The 22,643-nt window shown below is 33.2% G+C and overlaps 1 protein-coding gene across 16 annotated transcripts in view; it reads right to left on the bottom strand.

The window, feature by feature from the left end:
• Positions 1–22,643, bottom strand: part of ptpn20 (protein tyrosine phosphatase non-receptor type 20) — a 74,498-nt gene that overhangs the window by 49,004 nt on the left and 2,851 nt on the right. For 3 of the 16 annotated variants that reach the window (XR_012388780.1, XM_002664188.8, XM_073920137.1), the window contains exons 1-26: positions 22,377–22,610; positions 20,338–20,501; positions 16,211–16,358; positions 15,956–16,116; positions 14,566–14,631; positions 14,299–14,478; positions 14,138–14,213; positions 12,555–12,644; positions 11,595–11,670; positions 11,372–11,522; positions 11,215–11,286; positions 10,912–11,086; positions 10,682–10,817; positions 8,996–9,134; positions 8,766–8,918; positions 8,469–8,654; positions 8,185–8,344; positions 7,542–7,785; positions 7,354–7,454; positions 7,060–7,137; positions 6,869–6,976; positions 6,673–6,789; positions 4,556–4,755; positions 4,338–4,439; positions 4,162–4,255; positions 3,435–3,520 (exon numbers count right to left, since the gene is read on the bottom strand). Coding sequence is in view for 9 of the 16 variants with exons in the window: in XM_002664188.8 (XP_002664234.3) it covers positions 3,435–3,520; positions 4,162–4,255; positions 4,338–4,439; positions 4,556–4,755; positions 6,673–6,789; positions 6,869–6,976; positions 7,060–7,137; positions 7,354–7,454; positions 7,542–7,785; positions 8,185–8,344; positions 8,469–8,654; positions 8,766–8,918; positions 8,996–9,134; positions 10,682–10,817; positions 10,912–11,086; positions 11,215–11,286; positions 11,372–11,522; positions 11,595–11,670; positions 12,555–12,644; positions 14,138–14,213; positions 14,299–14,478; positions 14,566–14,631; positions 15,956–16,116; positions 16,211–16,334 (3,075 nt within the window). In the remaining 7 variants the exon portion in view is untranslated. Of the gene's footprint in view, positions 1–3,434; positions 3,521–4,161; positions 4,256–4,337; positions 4,440–4,555; positions 4,756–6,672; positions 6,790–6,868; positions 6,977–7,059; positions 7,138–7,353; positions 7,455–7,541; positions 7,786–8,184; positions 8,345–8,468; positions 8,655–8,765; positions 8,919–8,995; positions 9,135–10,681; positions 10,818–10,911; positions 11,087–11,214; positions 11,287–11,371; positions 11,523–11,594; positions 11,671–12,554; positions 12,645–14,137; positions 14,214–14,298; positions 14,479–14,565; positions 14,632–15,955; positions 16,117–16,210; positions 16,359–20,337; positions 20,702–22,376; positions 22,611–22,643 lie in introns of those variants that run through there. The other 13 variants (XR_012388781.1, XR_012388785.1, XM_073920139.1 and 10 more) reach the window with 7 other exon arrangements.

The following is a 22,643-nucleotide window of genomic DNA, read 5'->3' as shown; positions in this document are numbered from 1 at the left end:
ATTTTGTCTTCTGGGAAAAAGTCTTGTTTGTTTTATTTCAGCTAGAATAAAAGCAGTTTTTATTTTTTTTAAAAACATTTTAAGGTCAATATCATTAGCCACTTCACTAAAAAAATTATTCAAAGATGATTCCTTGAATTTACTAAAATATTTTAAGTTAAGTGGTTGTAAACAATTTGTTTGGGCTGGATTTAAACAAACAAATTAAGTTAAACATTACTAAATGTAATTTGTTTGCTTAAATTCAACACAAATAAATTGTTTGAAACTATTTTGCAGACAACATTTTTTTCAGTGTTTGAGCTATATATTTTTATTGTCTACAAAACAAACTATTATGTTTAGAAATATGTTGAAAAAAATCTTCTCTCAGTTAAATAGAGAATGGAGAATGAAACATACAAGGAAGTGAATAATTCAGGAGGGCTAATAATTCTGATTTCAACTGTTTGTGACATGACAACATACAATATAAGATACATTTTCATCTGCCTAGTGTTTAATATAGTTAATGTAAATTCAGCTTCTTAGACAATCAAATTCAGGGAATTTGATATTAGGCTTAGAGTGAGAACCCTGTAAACAACAAATGTTGCTAATATACACTAACGGTGTGCTGCAATATTATTGAAAATCATGATCGTAATGTTTATATACTGTACACACCTAATTACCAACAGTCATACAGTGATTCATTTTTTTATAAAACATTAAATTATTGGTATATGGGATGTAAAAAATTGACTTTTATGTGTCATGTGACTAAATGAATTAGCTATTCAACGAGTTTTCTAAATCTGGACTCACAAATGCAGTATTTCACATGGGTATTTCACAGTGATTAGAGAACACATGTCATCAATATGCATGACACAAGGTCTGTTACCTAAGCCAACTAGTGAACACTAGGCAGCTTAAATGTTATAGTGTGTCAGTATGATGACACAAGCCTCAACGTCAAACTGCAGAAAGTCTTATTAGCACAGACGAAAATAACAACTAACACATGCTTTCACAACGGCGTGTCACTTTAGATCTCTTTTACGCTGTCTGAAAACCCTGAAGACCTTAGAGATGCTGGTGTTGTTGTCCTAAAGCTATTCACATGCTGAATAAAGGAGCAAGGGCCCTTCAGACCTTTGGCACCCATGAGTTCACATCTACGGCAGTTACTTCTTAAGATGTCAGCTAAGATTAAATGAAAGTGACTGCTCTTAAATGGCTGACTAATACAAATGCTCTATTTTTGATTAAACAGTACCTCACAAGTACTTCCAAGCAAGTATGAGATCTGTAATGAAACTACATAATTCACTCTACATCTATAAAATACAAGGACTTGCTTTATTATTGTTACATATACAAATCTTTAGCAACCAGGCTCTATATATCTAACATAGATGAATATGGAAGAGTCCAATTTGAAACACTAAGTATGCATTTAGGGGTAAAGAGCTCAGGATGCAAAGCAGCTAATGACTAAATTTAAATGTGCTTGTGATAAACAGAAAATGTTATAGTTTCAGTTTTTGCTGTCAATGAACCTTAGGCTTCACTTTATTGGGAAGAGTCAGTATTTTTTACTGGTGACTAAAAATCTTTACATTTTTGTTCATTTGAAATTTTACAGTTTCATTTTTGTTAATGGAAATAAAAAGCTGAAATAAAATTAATTTTAATAACTTAATAAACATTAATTTAAATCGTAATTAAATGAAAGAAAATAAATTGAAACTGAATAAAATTAAACTAACCATAATATATTTTATAATATTTTAATACAAATAAAATGTCAATTAAATATTATAAATATTCTGATATCAAGCAAAGATTAAAATGGAAACTTGATACATAAAATTAACCTAATTCTAAATATTATTTTTTAAAATTACATTTAATTGTGAGACACAGTTAAAAATAAATAAATAAATAAATAAATAAATAAATAAATAAATAAATGTATACCAGGGCTGAACAATCAGGGCTGGATAAACATAAGGGCTAGGTTGGGCTAAAGCCCTAGGGCCCGCAACAGGATAGGGCCATTGATTGGCTGAACAATTAATCTACTCCATCACACGGAAAACACCTCACTGCCTTTTGTAAGAGTGACCAGATGTCCCGTTTTTTTCCAGGACAGTTCCTTATTTTGGTTCTACCGCAAAAAGATTCAAGATTCCAGTTAAAGATTCAAACTGTATGCATTTTTTATGGTGCAATAAGAGAAGCCGGGATAGGCGGAATCATTTTGTATATGTTAATGGACTCATAACTAATCACTGTCTTGGCTGCGCAATCCTACCCTCAAATAATATAACTAAGACAGCGTGCAACCAAATTAAATAGCCTACACAACAGCTATCGAGAGGTCTAACATTGCGGAGTATCTATTGCAAGAAAAACATGCTTAAATCTAACTGAACCAGTTAGAAAGGAAACTTTTCAATTAATGAATTTCCCCTTTTATAAAAACAACAGTAATAATCCAGAGCAATCAAATATTAGCACTGGCTTTCATTAAACAGTATATCTGAGAAAAAAAAAACATGCTAACCTGCAATTGATTGACTCAATATCAAATGAAATGAAAATGAAAAAATAGAATCAGGGATTTAAAAATATTTTAGGGATTTCTGCTCAGTTAATGTTTAATGTTTTTAAAGATAATCCTATTTTATTGTAAAGCACTCATTTGAGAAGTATTGCAAATGTGGTTTTTGTTGTTGTTGTTGTTGCTGATTTTGATAAAGTTTGTGTGCTTGTAGTCTATGCCTACTTTAGTGGCATATAAATATAAATAAAACTGTGGAAAATTAGTAAATAATGCTAATTAACAAATTAATAATGATAATATAGACAGTAAAAAAAAGCTACTTTTGTGAGGCGGGTTTGCTGTAGCCCCAGGGTACAATATGTTCTTAATCCGGCCCTGTGGCAGAATATGTAATGTTGAGTCTGAATTATAGTTGTCCAGGAGCTATAAAATGTATTTAATAACTGTATTTTTACAGAATTTACACAATTTATGCAACAAAAATATATTTTATACTTAGAATTTTTGTTTCTAGTCCAAATATCTACATTTTAAAGCGAAAACAAGACTTTTACTAACACCATTGGCAGATAATTTTACTTGTTTAAAAAAAACAACAATATTTTTACTATCTTTTTTAGACATTTAGACAAGAAACCAGACAAAGCAAAGTCAGAAAAGCATTTTTGCATTGTGATTATTCAATTTCTCTACCTGAATACTATGAGACTCCCCAGAAAACCGTCAAATAGTGCTATTCAAACTATTTTGTGAAACCGTATACATATCACAATATTTATTGCAGAAAAATAAAATATTGCAATATCCGATTTTTCCAATATGATGCAGCCCTAAAATATACACTATAAATGTAACTATATATAAATGGTTGTGACTGTACCTCTCCGGTTCTCTTCAGGCACTCCACCGCCTGCCTGTGTGTGACGGCACGCAGGTTACATCCGTCCACCTCCAGCAGTCTGTCACCTGTAACACATTCACACATTACTGAGCCGTCAACAACAAATCATGCTTCACAACCCATCTGAATGTTGCATATTCATGATCATTAGCATGTTAGGAACACATTTCAGTCATGTTTGTGCATCATCAAAAAGATGAATAACGAATATCTTGACTGTTCATCTCAGTAATGTTTTAATTCAACATTAGTATGTGTTATTTAGCATGTATGCATTGAATTGTTTAAAAGGGACAGTAATTAATTTAAATGTATTAGGTATATGAATAATATTTATATTAATTACTAAAAATCAATTTCTAATTTAAATAATACTGTTCTTTTGAAATTTTAATTCATAAAAGGTTTGTGATAAATATATTCAGCGGCACTATTTTCAAAATGGATACGATTTTATTCTAAGATCACAAAAATTTACTTGTGAATTAAGTATTAACATAAAAATATTTCAAACTGTATTAAAACTTTACCATTATCATTTTTCATGCATTTTGGAACAAATAAACAGCCTTGGTAATCAAGAATAAAATGTTGATTTACTTACAAAAACAAAATGTAACATTATTCCAAAAAAGTGTGACCAGCAGATTAGTTTGAGTTCAGAACACTGAGCATCTTTGTCTTATAAATAATGATGGATCTTAACCTATCTGTATTCTTCCATCTTGATCTGCCGCTCCTCCTGCTATCACACTTTTGATGTAGATTCCTCCATGATGTACATTAGTGTTGATCCCACCCTAGAAATCAAAATAATGGTATCACTCTCCATGTTTCAATATTTCAGAACTCACATGAATGCCATTCAGAGTGAAAACTCACAGCAACACTGATTCCCAAACTGCCGTTGATCTTTCGGAGCTCCATGTAGATTATTTCACCTGGTTTCAAACTGAAGCCAGAAGAACTTTTAGACATCTCGTCCTGGAAAGGATGAAGAATAAAAAAAAATTAACAAAGCTTTGCCAAGAGGGTCTTCACATTAAAAAAGTGATTAGTTTTGATACATTCCAGAAGTTAACTGCATTACTATAAATCACCTGAATATCCAGAATGCGGACCACAGGTATGTGCATCCGTTTGTTGATTTTAGGGGCCATGATGTTGGAGAGGGTCTCCTCCAGCTCCTCCATCACAGGTCTGTACTCGGCGCTCAGTGTGCTTTGGGAGCCAAAGCTTCTTTCTAGCATCATTCCTAAATTACTTGGAGCCAGTGAAGTCTTGCTGCCCCGAAGATCCTCTACTCATGAAAAAAAGCATGAAGATATTGACTGACAGTTGTTTTAGGTTTAAAGGATTAGTTTCACCCAAAATGAAAAGTTCTGTTAGTAATTAATTACTCACCCTAATGTTGTTTCAATCGTCTGAGACATTTGATCAACATTAAATTACAAATAAGGATATTTTATGTAAAATCAGAGAGTTCCCTCATACTTTATAGAACTGAGATGTTCAAAGCCCACAAAAGAAACTAAAAATAAATATATCAAAACAGTCTATTTGACTTCAGTTGCTCGACTGCAATCATGCAAAGCTCCCCGAACAATATTTTGCGCCAAAAATGGTAAAAAGGACTTTGTTCACTTATGTCTCCCACATTAGATCAGGCTTAGCATTTACTCTAAGCAAAACATTGCTTATGTGTTTCGCTGCTGACTCTAATGGCAGTATGTTATGCTCTTAGTAAAGACGCACTTTGGCAACCAGATGAGGAAGAGAAAAAAATGGCAAATAAAGTCGTATTTACAATTTTTGGTGCACAAAGGTGTTCTTGTAGCTTCGGATGATTACAGTCAAATCACTGAAGTCACATAGAATGTTTAGCCATGTTTTGATAGCTTTTTTGGACTTTGAATATCTGTGGACAGTTGCTGTGCATGGAGGATGAGGGAGCTCATTCATTCATTGATTTTCTTTTCAGCTTAGTCCCTTTATTAATCTGGGGTTGCCACAGCGGAATGAACCGCCAACTTATTCAGCTTATGTTTTACGCAGCAGATGCCCTTCCAGCTACAACCCATCACTGAGAAACATCCATACACACTCAAGCACACACAAACACTACGGACAATTTAGCTTACCCAATTCACCTATACCACATGTCTTTGGACTTGTGGGGGAAACCGGAACACCCTGTGGAAACCCACGCCAACACGGGGAGACATGCAAACTCCACACAGAAATGCAAACTGACCCAGCCGAGACTAGAACCAGCAACCTTCTTGCTGTGAGGTGACTGTTCTACTCACTACGCCACCATAACGCCCTGGATGAGGGAGCTCTCAGATTTAATTAAAAATATTTTCATTTTTGTTCTGAATATGAACAAAGGTCTCAGGGGACTGGTGCGACATGAGAGTGAGTAATTAATAGCAGAATATTCAATTTGAAGTGAACTAACTCTTTAAGGGTGAAATATGCATTTTATATCACCAAATCTAGTTGCAAAAATATAGATGTAATGCTCTCTTATAGTTGTCTCAAAACATTAACATGCCCCATTATGCTTTTTCAGATTTTACCGGTCATGCAGTGTGTAATACAACTGTTTGTGCATGTAATAAAGTAACTATATTTGAAAGTTCAAATTGATCAATAAATGAGGTTTCTAACTCTGTAAAACATTGTATCAGTATTTCCACAAATACTCCACAAATATCAGAACAAAACTACAAAATTTATATAAATTTTATTTAATTTATATACTGCTGCTATAATAACCCGGTACTTATAATCCCACCAAGCAATTTTGTATTTAAAAGAACTCTACTAGACATTTACAGACAAGCCAAATTTGGGCTTTCAGTGAAAATCTAATAGATGTCCAACAATACTCCAATACTAGACTAGCCATCAAATAGACAGATATCACATGTGTATTCATTCATTCTTGTCTATTGGATGACTAGTCTAGTTTTGACATCTATTAGATTTTCACTGACAGCAAAATTGATCCATGTTTTACCCTGTATGTTTAGACGTCAATTGGAAGAATAATAGACTTTTTAATACAAAAAAAAGCAGATATTTTTAGTTGCGGTGTAGTTGACATACAAAGTCAATTTCATGCTTTTGAAGGATGTATTTTTAATATTGAAAAACTATACACATTTCATCTTTATTAATGAATTACAAAGTACAAAAAAAGAAGACATACGTTTGGGTTGAGACACTATAAGCTCCACTTCTTCTGGGCTGTTCTGGAGTATGGAAGCTGCTATATTAAAAGTCACCCCTTCTAGACTGATGTTATTCAGAGAGATCAGCCGACCACCTAAAAACACACAAACAAAAAGAAGCTGAGATTCTTTATTTTCTTTTGACATACAAGAAGGCAATAGCTTGTATTTTACCTGGTCTAATTCTCCCATCCTTATCAGCTGGACCATCGGGAATGATGGATGCAATAAAAATTCCAAGATCTAACTTCCCTGTGTTGTCCTCCCCGACTATTATGAAACCTTTGCAACAACAGGAATATTTGTAGCACCATTATAGCAAATGCTTAATGTTATATTAAAGATGCTTGCTTCTTTTTACTCACCATAGCCAAGTTTGGGATCCTTCTTTAAAGTGACACAGATGATTTCTCTCTCTGGGGTTGTTTTTGTGGGTGTGTCCACTGCATAAAAAATAATTCATTAATTAAAATAAAGATACATAAATAAATACACAACAGAAAGAAGGAAAAAACAAAAAATAAATAAAACAAAATAAATACATTTATATTTCATAATGTTAAGTTGTAAGAATAACATCATAGCTAAATATTTGTGTTCAAAATGTCTTTAAAAAAATAACTTTTTCAATTAAAACCAGAGAGAGAGTCACTGTTTACCTCTTATAGATGAGGTAGTGGAATGAACCTCTGAGTCCTGCTTTTGCAAAGAGACATTGGACATGATGCGATAGACTGGGGGACTGAAGGTTTCCAGTGGGCTGCATTAAGGAAAGATCAACACAACAGTTTTTTAATATATAGATTTGGTTGTGTATTGGGTGTACAGAGTAAATCGATTAACTTACCTGCTGCTTTGGCTCTGATCTTTTGGTTCACAGGGTGCTCTCGATTCAGGACTGTAATTTACTTCATTCTGTTGCCGGATCCGAACTCCAATTTTCGCCGACAGGTCATCGCAAGACTTGCTTATAGAGTCACTTGGCAATCCATTCAGACCAATATTATTGAGCACAATCTCTGAGCAGGACAGCCTCTTTATCTGCTCGTGTCGAGCACGGCATATGGATGTATATTTTGCTACGCTGTCATCTAAAAAGAGATATAGGACAAATGATTTATTATCAGTTAGAGTTAGGGTTATTCAGTTCAGTTTATTATATAAGAATTATATAAGAAGTATCGAGACTCAATGAGACTGACAAAAAACAAAAGCCCTAACAGCAACTAACTAATTAAAAAGAAAAGAAAGATTTAAACTATAAAGTCACTTATAAAATAGTCTTATAGTTTAAATGTTAGAGTTATTTAATAAAGAATCATTTATATATAATATATATAATAATTAATATACATTATATATATATATATATATATATATATATATATATATATATATTTTTTTTTTTTTTTTTTTTTATCCAAAACCTAATAAATAAATAAATTTATAGAGTTCTGTGGCTTCAAATTACTTCAAATAATTCTCCAAACCTGAAGCTAAGCAGTAGGTCAGCTGGCGTGAGGTCATCTCACTGTGAAACTTGTGTTGGGCCGAGCACAGGTTCAGGAGGTACTGTGCGATTTTTGAGCTCTCCGTCACAAACGAGTGCTTCTTTCCACTTGGGCTGCACTCAATGGTAAATTTTCGTCTCTATGAGAGAATTATTGGAAAATCATTCACCCAAAACATCACAAAGGTGTTTTCATCCATAAAAAAAGCCTGTTACTGGATTTCATGAAGCAATAAAAAAAGCCAAATGACAGCCAAAACTCACACTTGTTGAGAGACTGTCAGTTTCTGTCCAGTGAAATCTGCGGCTTAACATCCGAGAATTATTCTTGACTTCATAAACCAGAATTCCTTTGGCACAAATTCCCAAAACCAGCTCTCCAATAATAGGTTTCCGTTCACGGGCAACTCTGTGAAACAGCACCCCATACTCTGGTAGTTGCTGTGCAATCTATAAAGCCATAAAAGTTTATATATGAATATATTTAGGACTAACATCAAACATCCAGTCATTTGAACGACACCATTTTTGTATATGAAGTCATTTTAAAATTGAAGAAACCTTTAAGAACTCCGTCTCTGCCTCCTCTGGAAGCATTTGGGCATTATTGGCATGTAACCTTGGCAATTCCTCTCTCAAACAGGGCAAGGCCACTTTCTCTATGACTCTCTTAGAGATGTACTGCTCCGTCTGGAAATAGTTCTTCCCGTAAACCTAAACAAAAAAGTCAGAATGATATTAGAGAATACTGTCTAGTTAAAAGTTAAACTGACCATTAATATCTGACTCACTTCAGCCATATAATCTCCAAACTCAGCCTGCAGTGCCAGCGCAGCGAGAAACAGCGCCGTCTCCTCATTACAGTGCACTCTGTCTTCCAGAATATCTTTCCTCAGCTGGAGATAATATTGGTGTCGAGTATGTTTATGTCTTTTAAAATAATTAGAGAAAAACTGTGAGCATCAGAATAAAAGAAAAGAGGAACAATGCAATGCAATATATATAATGGCCATTAAAGAGCACCTCAAATCTCTTGTCAAGTTTTTTTGGGTTAATTTTTCTAAACAAAAACTTCTTCAAATGTATTTAAAAGTTTGAGGCTGTTTGTTTGAGGAAGAAATTTTACTCAGACTAAGGCCTGTTGACATGATCAAAACATTAATATTGCATATTGCATACACTTAACTATTTCTATTTTAATGTACACTACCTGACAAAAGTCTTGTTGCTTATTCAAGTTTTAGGATCAACAAATAATAACCTGACTTCTAGTTTATCATTTGGTATCAGAAGTGGCTTATATAAAAGATAAAGGGCCAAAATAAGCTATAATTATGTTTTGATTTTAAATAATTTAATTAGGACAGTAAGGTCTGACTTTGCTTAGACAAAAGTCTTGTCACCTAACAGAAATTATGTACAGTATAGAATATAAAGGCATAGTGCCATGAAAAAATAATTATTATTGTATATGACTCCCTTGAGCTTGGAGGACTGCATCCATACATCTCTGCAATGACTCAAATAACTTATTAATAAAGTCATCTGGAATGGCAAAGAGTTCATCAAGCTTCTTTGGATTCATCTTCAATGCCTCATCCATCTTAACCCAGACATGCTCAATAATGTTCATATCTGGTGGGTGGGCTGGGCAATCTTGGAGCACCTTGAACTTCTTTGCTTTCAGGAACTTTGCTGTGGAGGCTGAAGTATGAGAAGGGGTGCTATCCTGCTGAAGGGTTGCCCTCTCCTGTGGTTTGTAAATGTAATGGGCAGTACAAAGATACCTCAGGCTGTTGATGTTGCCATCCTCTCTGCAGATTTCTCACATGCCCTCATACTTAATGTAAACCCAAACCATGATTTTTCCTTTACCAACTTGACTGATTTCTGTGAGAATATTGGGTCTATGTGGGTTCCAATAGGTCTTCTGTGGTATTTGTGATGATTGGGAAGCAGTTCAACAGATGATTCATCAGAAAAATCGACCTTCTGCCACTTTTCCAAATGGTCAACTAGAAGTCAAGTTATTATTTGTGGCTCTTAAAACTGGGATCGACAACAAGACTCTTGTCCGGTAGTGTATATTTATAAAATGAACGCATTGTTATAATGGCAAAGATACATTTTTCAACAGGCATTAAAATACTTCAGTTTTTAGTGTCACATGATCCTTTCAAAAACATTCTAATGTTAATTTTAAAATCTTTTATCTTTATATTATATTTGATTTATTATCTAATTATCCAAGAAAAAAGCTGTGCAGTGCACTATTGTGGAAATTGTGAAAGAATAGCATTATATATATATATATGCCATTAATATAAATACATATACCATTATAAACGTTTTACATTGTACTTGATATGCATCAAAATGTATTTTTGCCATGAAAAGGGCCACACAACGTCAATTCTGACATCTTCAACCAGACAATAACATGATGATGCATGTTTAAACAGCAGAAAATGACATACAGAATGTAGGAGATGTCATCAGGGAAAAATCTGACACGAAGATAAAGTGTAAATGTCGCAGAAGCCACTTTCTTCCAGTAATCAGGAGCAACCTTTGAGATTTTTGTCTCGGGGTCCAAGAAGAAAAATTCACCATCTATATGAGAACACATAGTTAATGCTCAATCACTTGTACAAGTCATTAACAACACACAACAGCATGCCAATTTGACACAAAAAGATTGCTTTACCATCAATGAAAGCAAGGCCAAAGTAAAAATGCTCCACAAGGTTAGCGTGTGCCACAACCATGTCGAACACATCCCTCCCTCGGGACTTGATGTCACATTTCACTGCCACACACTGTTCATTTGGCATGATCACGTTAACCTCCCTCTGAGACAGACCTGACTTGCCTTTCTTCGACTGTATCGATTGAAAGAGGAAGGGAGAAGACGATGAATGTACAAAGATTCACAGTTTGCAACCTCAGAATGCCCAAGTGCATTATACTGTACTGTATGTTCAACCCAAAATACTGAAACACGGTTTACCACTATAGACCCCGGCAGCTCTAAAATGATTTGAGGCTCATCGTTCATCCTGGTAAACTCAGGTCCAAGACTCTACAATTAAAACATAGACAATTAGCAACTACTGAATTAGCCTGGGATTCTTATTTTAGTATAACACAGATACTAAGTAAATTACCTTAGCTTTTCTTTGGGACAGACTGACTGCAGACTCACTCACAGTAATGCAGGGACTGGAAGGTCGGACTTCACCTTTGTTTGGAGAGTTTAGACACGAACTTCGTGACCAAAAACTTGTGCTTCGTCTGTTGTGAAGACCCAGAGGATTTCTTGCATAACAAAACACCAGAGAGTCACATTTGCAGTGATAATACTTTTAAAAGTGTTTTTCAAATACTAACCTAGATGAGCTCTGGTAGGATGTGGTCTGACTAGGTCTGCTTTTGAGAGACCAGGTTTTCTGGTGATGAAATATTCCTAAAAATGATAAATGAATCAGTTAGACTTAATGATTAATGATTTAACCCTAATTATAATGACTACTGAATTGAGAAATGTAACAATTTAACTTCGGTTAAACAGGGAAAATAAACTAAATATACATTTAAACCACTGTATCCATGTATATGATGCATATTTGTTAGTCATAAATGAAACAGGTAGGAATATTTATGATTTATTTATGATTGCACTTTAAAAAAATCGGGGCAAAACTTTTACATTTTAAATCTATTTCAAAATGCACCTATTCCAGCTACTTAAAAACAGTTAAAATATCTTCACTGCATGACAATTACATTTATTCAGTTAAAAACATACAATACAGACCTTTGCAAATAAGCAATGTTGAGTTTAAATTCACAAATTATACAAACTATTTGGATAAAACAGGGTTATTTAGCAATTAAAACTAATTCTGTTTAACAATTATATTACAGAAATTTCACAGAAGCCTCTATATCACGTATGACCTTAATATATGCCTAATACAAAACTACTTATGTAAATCTATATTGAACTTTACTGTAATTGCACATTTCTATTTTGCAAATTTAGTCCTGATTATTTTTGAGTGGTTATTTAGTAAATTCTGTAAGTTTTTTTTATTTGTATTTCTATTTTAAATAAATACTCTTCTTTTGAATTTTATATTCTATTTTTTCTAAGTATATTAACAATAAATATTTCTTTAAATAAACCCTAATCAGAATAATGAGATTGATTTCAGAAGGATCACATGATGGTGAAGACTGTGGTAATAATGCATAAAAATCATTGCAATTCATTTTAATTCATTTGGTGCATAAGAGGCATCTTAAACAAACACTTAAAAAATGACCTCAAACTATTAAACAGCTTACCTTGCTTTGGCTCAGAGTCCAGAGACAGTCTGCGAGTCTCTCCTGCAGCTCCGTTCATCTCCGTATAACCAGAATATGGTCCACGTTTACCTGTTAAATAGAGATACTAATACTGTATACTCACTTTAAACTGCACAGGTTACACAATCGGGAAAGCAGCCAATCAGATCACGTTACAGGTTTGTGTTGAGGCATCAATGCTTTGAGCCCAATTACAACCTTTTAAATCCCATGTTCAGTTTAAGGTAAACCATTAATCCTATAGTGGAAACTACAGTATTTCATTGGTGCCATGGTTACAAACATTTTGGTCAAACCTCCAGGGTTGGATTTTAGGATAAACATAGTAATTGAATGAATATGTCTGGATTACTGTTGATATGGTTAGTTATGGATACAGTTGAAGACAAATGCGCAATCTCAACACCCACTTAGAATTTTCACGCAAAGGATTTGACCTGCAGATAAAAATATGACAAGCTGAAACATTTCAATAAACACTAGATCAACTTATATTTGCATGTATGCATTGAATCACAATATGCATATACTGTAACACAGTCATGAAAAAAATTCATAGACCACCTGAAAATGATTAAATTATCTGGATTTGTGGTTTATATTAACAAAAATGTAATTTTTGTTTTATTCTGTACATATTCTATGTTCTATATTCTTGCAATATTTATTTAAAGTTTAAAGGGGTGGCCCAGTGTATTTTAAGGCTTGGTTGTGTTAATAAGATGCAAAGCAATGTGTGCTCATGCTTCATTTGTAAAAAAAAAAATATATCCCATTTTGATTATATACTGCTACTCAGCCAGCATGAAAACGACTGTCATATTTCCTAGATCCTCCGAAAGGCCCGGGCTAAAGAGGCTCTAATGTGATCTCATTAACCCAAATATATATATTTTTGTAGTCCCCAAAACTTCATTTACTATAGGCTTTGCTAAGTTAACTCTGTAAAAGCCAATGTCTCCCTTTGCATTGACCTTTGAGCACATTGCATTCAGAGATGTTGTTTATGTTCACATTAAACATGAACTAAAGTTAAACAGAATATCATAGTGGACCACCCCTTTAAAAAAAAACTTTTGAAGAAAGTCGCCATTTGAAGCATTTTTAAAAAAATAAATTAACAACAGGAGTGCCATGTTTTCAGAAATAAAAATAATAATTATTAGACAACACAATACTGAAGGTTTTTACCTTAGAAGAGTTGATACTGTGAATCGACAATTGGGAGGTTAACCCTAATTTTCAATCACAAGAAATAAAAACTAGCTTTTCTTAAAGAAAAGAAAAGAGAGAATATAAATTTGGAAAATGTTGAAAAAAACTTCAAAGATTAAAAGAAATCTTAAGATTTTACTCAAAAAAACATACCTAATAAATCCAGTAAATCCACAGAAACAGATCATTTTAAGTGGTCTCTTATAAATAATATAGACATGCATTATATATAAATTTTAAAAATCATAAAAAAATTATAAAACAGAAAAATGTCTATTATATTAATTTTGCAAGAGTTCTTACAATTTCCTGAAAACAATTTTTTTGTAATTCAAAGGGATTCCTACCATGAAGTCTTTCTCTGATCATTTGACTTTTCCCACTCAACTGCACAACATTTTCAGTTAAAGCTGCTCGATCCACCTGGAAATTAAGACTTTGTTAAATTTTTATCAGCTTATATTCTAAACTAATTAAATGAAACAGTTTGAGGCCTTTTTAAACTCACAGATTCTTGAAGGACATCCTCCACCAGCTGTTTGATGACTTTATTAGGAGGAGGCAGGAGAGATGCTTTGTGGTGTGATTCGCAGACCTCCAGGATGGAGTTGAGGTTAGTTCGCCGATGGGCCATATCCTCACACATGCTCAGCAGAAGGCAATTCAGAGAGTCACTGAGCTGAATGGGCTGAGCAAGCACAAAACACATTTACACTACATTTTCTGATGGAAGGTGAGCAGTTTAACGTAGCTGGATCATCAATCTTTTACTGACCTGGTTTTGAGGGAGATGATAATCAACTGACCAGTACAGAGTCATACCAAGAGAATACACGATTATCTGGAAGAAATGGTACAAAAGTCATCAGTATTTCCTCTGTGGACATTTAATTGTAGCACAGTTATAAAAAAGCATCATTTTCTAAAATAAATTAATAAATTATTTAATTTATACATTTTAAACAAATGTTGTGCTAGGTGATTAAAAAGATGTATGTCATGTCATTAGCTCATAAATTATTTAATTTTACTCTCAACTGATTGAATTAAAGGCTTAGAATAAGTTTATCATGAAATTTTCAATGAGATGAAATTCACATTTTAAAGTGATAGTTCTGTATAGAATTTCAGTTTATTCATCATTCACTATGAGTTTCATTTTTTCTGTTGAACACAAACCCTTTAACCACTGGTTATCATCTATTCCAAAAATACTATGAAAGTCAATGGTTACTGATGTCCAGTATTCTTTAGAATATCTTCTTGTGTGTTCAACAGAAAAACAAAAACAGGTTTGGACAAATAGAGAGTAAATTATGACAAAAAAAATGATTTTAACATTGTATTAATTATTAGTGTTTTGCCTGATACATCCTGAAAATGTGAAATCAAAACATTTGTATCACCCCCTAGTGGCTGGCAGCAATATAGGTCATAAACAAGCATTCTCCGTGCAAGGAATTGTAATAAACAAAAATACAAATTTACAAATAAATACAAATTTACATGTAATTTGTGAGTGTGTGTGAAAACGTAACATTCTGTAGTGTATTTAGTGATTGTTTAATGATATTTCAGTCATCATACAGTAAAAATCCTTCATCTTCTCATCAGTAAGATTGAGTTTTGGACATCTTCTTGGACACTTTTAATGCTTCCAAGCTTTATTCTGCATTTATAAAGCTCAGCTGAGTATGGTGCAACTTAGGTTCTATTTACGATTTGATTGGACAGGAATCACAGGACAGATTTGTTTCTATACTCAGCCAATTGCCATAGACAAGAAAAAAAATTGTAGTGACTGCAGGTTGAAGGAAAGTATTGGAGTAACAGTACCAATACATCACTAAAAATGTACTCAAGGAAAACTAAAAGTACACATTTTTAAAACAACTTAAATTACAAATCCTGAGGAAAAACTGCTCAATTACAGTAATTTGGGTTACTTTACACCATGGGCCTAATCCACAAACCCTAAAACGTTACTATCAATCTTTTTTTACACAGAAGGTCAGCAAACCACAGCTGGCCCCTTTACTGTAAATATGAATCACATTTTTACAATTTAGAAAAAAACACCTAAGATGTATTTCTTTGACAATATACTTTAAGACAAACATACTAGCTTGTCTAAAAACCCCTGGATGTCTTTGAACGAAGCTGACCTTCTCCATGGCGAGCTTGGTGGAGACAGTACGGCCTTGCAGCATCTCCGGGGCGGTGAAGGCACACACCTCATCTGTCATTGCACAGTTCTTAAACGCCAGTGTCCCAGTGGCGGACAGCAGCAGTGATGCAGGAGTTATAATGTTGCAGATATTGTGACCTAGAAAAACAAACCCACGCTCATTTAATTTTGCATGGACTGCGCTCTTCATCACTACAAGATAAAATACAAATCTGCAAGGTCAACGTTTTACCTTTGTAGGAAAGATCTACGAGTGATTCAGCGGAGCCCAGCAGGAGGGACCAGACCTCGTCCTCCTCCAGCGGTCCTCCTCTGGCCTCCAGCACCTCGGCGAGGGTCACAAACGTGCTGCTCATCCTGCCGAGTCACGAGACAAATACCTGAGGAGAAGAGAGGGGAAAAGTCTGCTGCTGATGGAGGTGGAGAGAAATCTGCCAAACGGAAAGGATGGAGCTGAAACTAAGTGATCATCGGGGATTCTGATGTCATCGCCAATGCTTCATAACAATATTAAATGTTATACATTATTTATATCGTCTGATGTGTAAATCTAAATCTGTCTACTGTGATCTATTCTGGTCTTTTGCTGACTTCATTCCAGCTATCAAAAGAACCAGCTTAGGCGGGAATGTGCCAGCTGTTTTGCATAATCACTGATAGTTAGATCTTTTAGTCTTCAGTTTCAGGTAGCCTAATTTTTAGAGAATAGCAAACTACGTATTTGCTTGTACTTGTATTAGTATTATTAGTGAATCTGACGTTTTCACTGGTTCAGTATTCACATTATAATATAGGCTTATATTTCTCTGGACTTCTAATTTATTCATTCATTCATTTTCTTGTCGGCTTAGTCCCTTTATTAATCCGGGGTCGCCACAGTGGAATGAACCGCCAACTTATCCAGCAAGGTTTTACACAGCGGATGCCCTTCCAGCCGCAACCCATCTCTGGGAAACATCCACACACACATTTACACACACACTACGGACAATTTAGCCTACCCAATTCACCTGTACAACATGTCTTTGGACTGTGGGGGAAACCGGAGCACCCGGAGTAAACCCACGCAGAGGCAGGGAGAACATGCAAACTCCACACAGAAACGCCAACTGAGCCGAGGTTCGAACCGCGACCTTCTTGCTGTTAGGCGACAACACTACCTACTGCGCCTCTGCCTCGCCCTCTTCTAATTTATGTGTTCATTTATTTTTTTGTTTTGTTCTCTGAAATTCTATAAAATAAAATAAAAACATTGTCATTTAGAGCATAAATAATACAAAGAATGCGTCAAAATAACAAAGAATGCCATGTTTTTAAAGATGTCTACATTAATTATTAACAAAAACTATATAATAAGAGACTTTGTTATTCATAAATATTTCCATTAACATTTAGAAGAGTACAGTAATTAAAGCACTATTTGGTGTAACAACCATAATTTCCAATCACAACAACTGTAAACATTTGTTATTTTGACCATTGTAATTTAAAAAAATATCTAAATGACAATATTTTTCTTTGATATTGGGAAGTCATCAAACTCTAATTTAATAAATTATGACATTTTAATCAAAAGCATACATATTAATAAAGCAAACGATTTAAATTATTATTTTTTAAATTTTTAGTTAACCTATAATTCTCTTTCTTTTGAACAAATCAAAGTTACATGTAGCTACTCAAGAAAGAAGACAGGGGGAGACATTTCCATTCAAGTGAATGTACATTCCCAAACTTATCGTTAATACTCAGATTTTTCCAAAAAAATAATCCTTGAGGTGACATGCCAGGTCTTTTAGGTTCATTTAAATATTGTTAAAGCATCAAATTTTACTTGTCTATTACTTTAGTATATATGACCAACATAATTTAGTGAAAAAAACAAACAAACAAAAAAAACAAGGACTTTTATTTATTATTTTAGATGGTCCTTGGGGTTTTATCTGTGGTGTATGCATGCATTTTTTTTCTGCTGATACTCTTTCCACTTTTAATCATTCACCACAACAGAAGTAACATTTTCATATGTTGAATACTACAAAATTTACTAAATATAAAAGGAAAATTGCCACAACGAATGCAAATGCACTGAAGAAAAAGATAATTTAAGGACCACTGTAATCTGCCATGTGAACTTAGACAAAATCAGATGTTTATAAGGAGATGTGGACCTAGGCCAACTAACTCACAGTGACTACTCAAGTTAATGTGCCAAGAGATGAAGAGGCATGACCGTACATTTTTAGCAACCACACTTTTACGCTCCTTACTTTAAAAGATCACAGTAAACCAACTGAGATTAGCGTCACAGAGAGCAAAAACACCCACAAATAATGATACTACTCCTGGCATTACTGATATCTCACAGATTTTTAGAATATATTGTGAATAAGTAGCCTAATTTTGAATCACAATTTGAAAAAAAAGTGCTATGACTTTTTAGAAGTGGCTAAAAATATTTTATTTAATGTTAGATTCTAAATATAAGCTTGTTTAAATGTTCACACTTGTGTAATGTATTTACTAACATGAACTATGAATGAACAATGCTTTTACTATTTATTAGTCATAGTTTAACATTTACTAATGCATTATTAAAATCCAACGCTATGCTTGTTAACATTAACAATCACTAAGAAAGAACAACTTTATTTCTATTACATATAGCATTAACAAAGTTGAATAAACATTGTAAAAAATGCATCGTTCAGCATTTGTTTATGTTAGTAAATGCATTATCCAATATTACCTAATGAAACATTATTGTAAGAAGTGTTACCATTTAAATAAGCAAAAACAAATTATTTCAGTATTTGTCATAACATTATGTTGGGCATGTTGTTGTTTGGCTCTTATTATATTAAACCAGATCAGGTCTGATAGATTACAGGTAGATTACACAATCTAGTTAATTACACAAGCTGAGTGTTAACAGGTTGATTCAGCACTTCAAAAAATAGAAGAGCACACCAAATAACTGAACCAGTAGAAAAATACACACTAAATATGATAAACACAATCATTTAAATATGTTATTTAAGAATAACTGCCTCAACATGTTAGACAGAACAAGAAAGATTTGAGCCAGACACAGCAATCGTGCCACTTAAATAATGAGCTTGAACTCCAAAGAAGGTTAAGAAGGACCTGCAGATGTGTATACATAGGTCTGAACTTTACAGGAACATTTCTTTTTGTGGCCTGTTAGAAATAGCATACTTAAGGTCAATAAACACTAAAATACTTAAATATCCATTATATAAAAATGAAATATATATTTTACATTATAACGTGTATATACAAAAATATAAAATATATGAAGATTTCAGATGCAGTGCCGTTAAAAATGAACTAAAATAAGCATTTTTCTTTTTTTCTGTGTGTAGATTCAGTACTTTCATTTTTATGATGATGAAAAGGTTCTTTTCATTGCATTTAAAGTAAAGTAACTTAACATAAACACATGAGGCTAAGAAAAATGCTCATTTTAGAACAAAATGTCTCTTTATCTAAGAGTTTTTATCTATATTTGAACTCTTTATATATATATATATATATATATATATATATATATATATATATATATAATGTTCTGATTGAGATGAAATGTTCTCTAACCGGCTTTTCTAAGAAAAAATAATTATTCCAATACTCTGTAATACAACATTTTTTCCTTTACAAAATAGATTTTAAATATATGCTAAATATGTTTTGTGATTCTAATACACTCTAAATAAATATAGAATTAATTTCAAAACTCATATCCCAAAGTACATTTAAAAATGTAAAAACAGTATTTTAATTAGTCAATTATTAAATAAATCTTGGTGATTCATTCCGCTGTGATAAATCAGAGTTTAAGCCAAATGAATAACGGCAAATGAATGAAATGAATCTAATGTAAATAAACAATTCACTAAATCATATCAAACATATTTCAAACAAAATGTATTTGTAGAAAACATGTGCGTATGTTCAGTTATTTAACTTTTATGACAAAGAATAGATTATTTTCATTCCATTTACAGTGAAGTAACAACAAGAGACTGAGAAAAATGCTGATTTTAGAAGAAAAATTCAGACGCCATTTAGAGGTTTTTGCATCTGAACTCTTAATTTTTTTGTCCAAAAGTGAAATGTATAAATATGTTCCTATTTTACCACATTGGGTAGCTTTTTAATAGCTTTAACCAATATAATAGCCAACCTGATCATGGCAGCGGCATTAATTAATTACAAACAGACTATGTTGTTAATCCTAGAGCATACAACTTTTAAATCAAGACCGATTTATATAATCAAACAAATTATAACAAATGTGTATAATCACCAATCATCAGAATTATCAATAGGTTTTACCTGCTAGCATTCAATGTACTAGGATCCTGATCTTCGTCTGATGTCTTCAGGCTGTGTACACACGCTTTAATCCGGTGGATCACTACGTTTCATTTACCTCCTGTTACCAAGCACCTCATATGACCCAAACACGCAAAATCTCAGCTCTAGCATACTGCAGTATTCTATAATAATACAAAATACATTTACTGATTAACTACACGTGTCTAATCACTAAGATGCAGCAGAAGTCTGCAGACTCTCCAAACTTTTTACTAATTGAACAACTATTCTTAGACTTGAGCTAAGAGCTCAATTGGATTAGATGGGTAGTGACAGAAGAGGATGAGAATGTCTTCCAGACCTTATTTTTATTAACTCCTGCTGTTGTCTTTTAATGCTGTATATATTTATATATTTTGTACTATGATATGCTCTTTATTAAAAATCTTATTGTAGTAGGCTACATTCACATGATAATTCTAAATATTTCTCTTCATCTCAGGTTGTGCATTATAATAAATAACATTGTGTGGTGGTATTGAAACATATTTTGAACAAAATGGCTGCAAGGCCTTTTTCCTGCTAATGCTAGCAAGCATACACATCTTAAATACAAACAATTAGGCATATTTTCTTTCATTTTAAAGGTATTCGGACATTTCACACACTAAAAAACTGTATAATAAACACAAAGGGTTTTACCTGGCTCATATTTCATCTTCTTTACTGTCCGTTTTCCTTTTTGGTAAACAAACACAGTAAGTTTTGAAAAACTTTATTAGATGGCTCAACTGTGGACAATCCTCTTTTTTTCTTGAGAAACATATTTACTTGTTTTCATAATTTGTAACAAATATTAAAGTGATTTATAATAGCTTCACTATTTGTTAAGATTACCATTGTTTAATTATGAAAAATCAAACAACAATCAATTTGAGATCATGGGTTAAGGTTAGAGTTAGGGTTAAGATTTAATTCTAAAAAGGCTATTTAAAATTATATATTTACAAACCCTATATATTTATTAAAATATGTTTTCTTAAATATATTTATTATCATTTAAAAATATATTTTACATTAATGTAACACTGGAAAATCTAAATCTTTATATATATATCGGAAAAAAAGCTCCTTTGGTCACATCCGTAGTGTATAGAATATATTTCTGTTATTAATCTGAAATTATAGAATGCAATTCTTCTAAACCAGAGATGCACAAACTTGGCCACGCAGGCCAAAGTTGGCCCTTTGTATCCTTTGATTTAGCCCACCAGAGGGAAAATGATTGGGAAGCGTTGGGGAATGTATTTAAGAGAGATTCTCATTTCCATTTTAATGTAATCTTTCATTTGTTTTACTGTTGCGCTACAAAACTGAATTTAAATGTTTCAATTAAATGTTGCAAATGAATAAGATTTAAAAAAAAAAAATTACATACTGATACTTAACGAATAGGGGACAAGGCAGGGGACAACAGTGTGCGAATCGAGGCAAATACAGGTTCAGCATGACAATTGTTTGGATTTTTTTTAAATGTTTTTTTTAACTGATTTACGGTAATACGTTTGTTAACATAGTATACTTTTTCAAAAAATGGCAATGCATTAGTACGGTTGAAGTAATTTTATTCTATTTATTTACAAATATGAGGAAATAAATTAGGAAATTACCCATGGCAACTTTAATGTAATACAGTTTGCTATATTTACTTTTAGCCACAACTCTCAATCAAGCTTGAATTTTGGCCTTTCATAAAAATAGTTTTACTCTTCCAGCTGCAACCCATCTCTGGGAAACATCCATACACACTCGTACACTACGGACAATTTAGCCTACTCAATTCACCTGTACTGCAGCACTGAGGGGGAAACCAGAGCACCCGGAGGAAACCCACGCGAACACGGGGAGAACATGCAAACTCCACACAGAAACGCCAACAGACCCAGCCGAGGTTCGAACCAGCGACCTTCTTGCTGTGAGGCGACAGCACTACCTACTGCGCCACCGCTATTTAAAATATATTTAAAATAAATTTTAGCTAATTCGTTTTTGATTACCTTAGGGTTGTAGCTTCTTGTAACAGCCTTGTTTACCCTAATGCCCTAATAAGAATGACTACAAACTGAAAAAGAAAGAAAGAAAGAAAGAAAGAAAGAAAGAAAGAAAGAAAGAAAGAAAGAAAGAAAGAAAGAAAGAAAGAAAGAAAGAAAGAAAGAAAGAAAGAAAGAAAGAAAGAAAGCGGTATATCTATGAATAGACCGGCGTGATGGCACGGAAGCGCGTGGGGGTTTGGTGACGTAGAGCGCATGTCGTCCGCAGTGCAC

The sequence above is a fragment of the Danio rerio genome, chromosome 13 (assembly GCF_049306965.1).
Source record: "Danio rerio strain Tuebingen ecotype United States chromosome 13, GRCz12tu, whole genome shotgun sequence".
Classification (NCBI taxonomy): domain Eukaryota; kingdom Metazoa; phylum Chordata; class Actinopteri; order Cypriniformes; family Danionidae; genus Danio; species Danio rerio.
The sequence above is the reverse complement of the archived record's forward strand: the minus strand, read 5'-3'. Positions and strand labels throughout refer to the sequence as shown.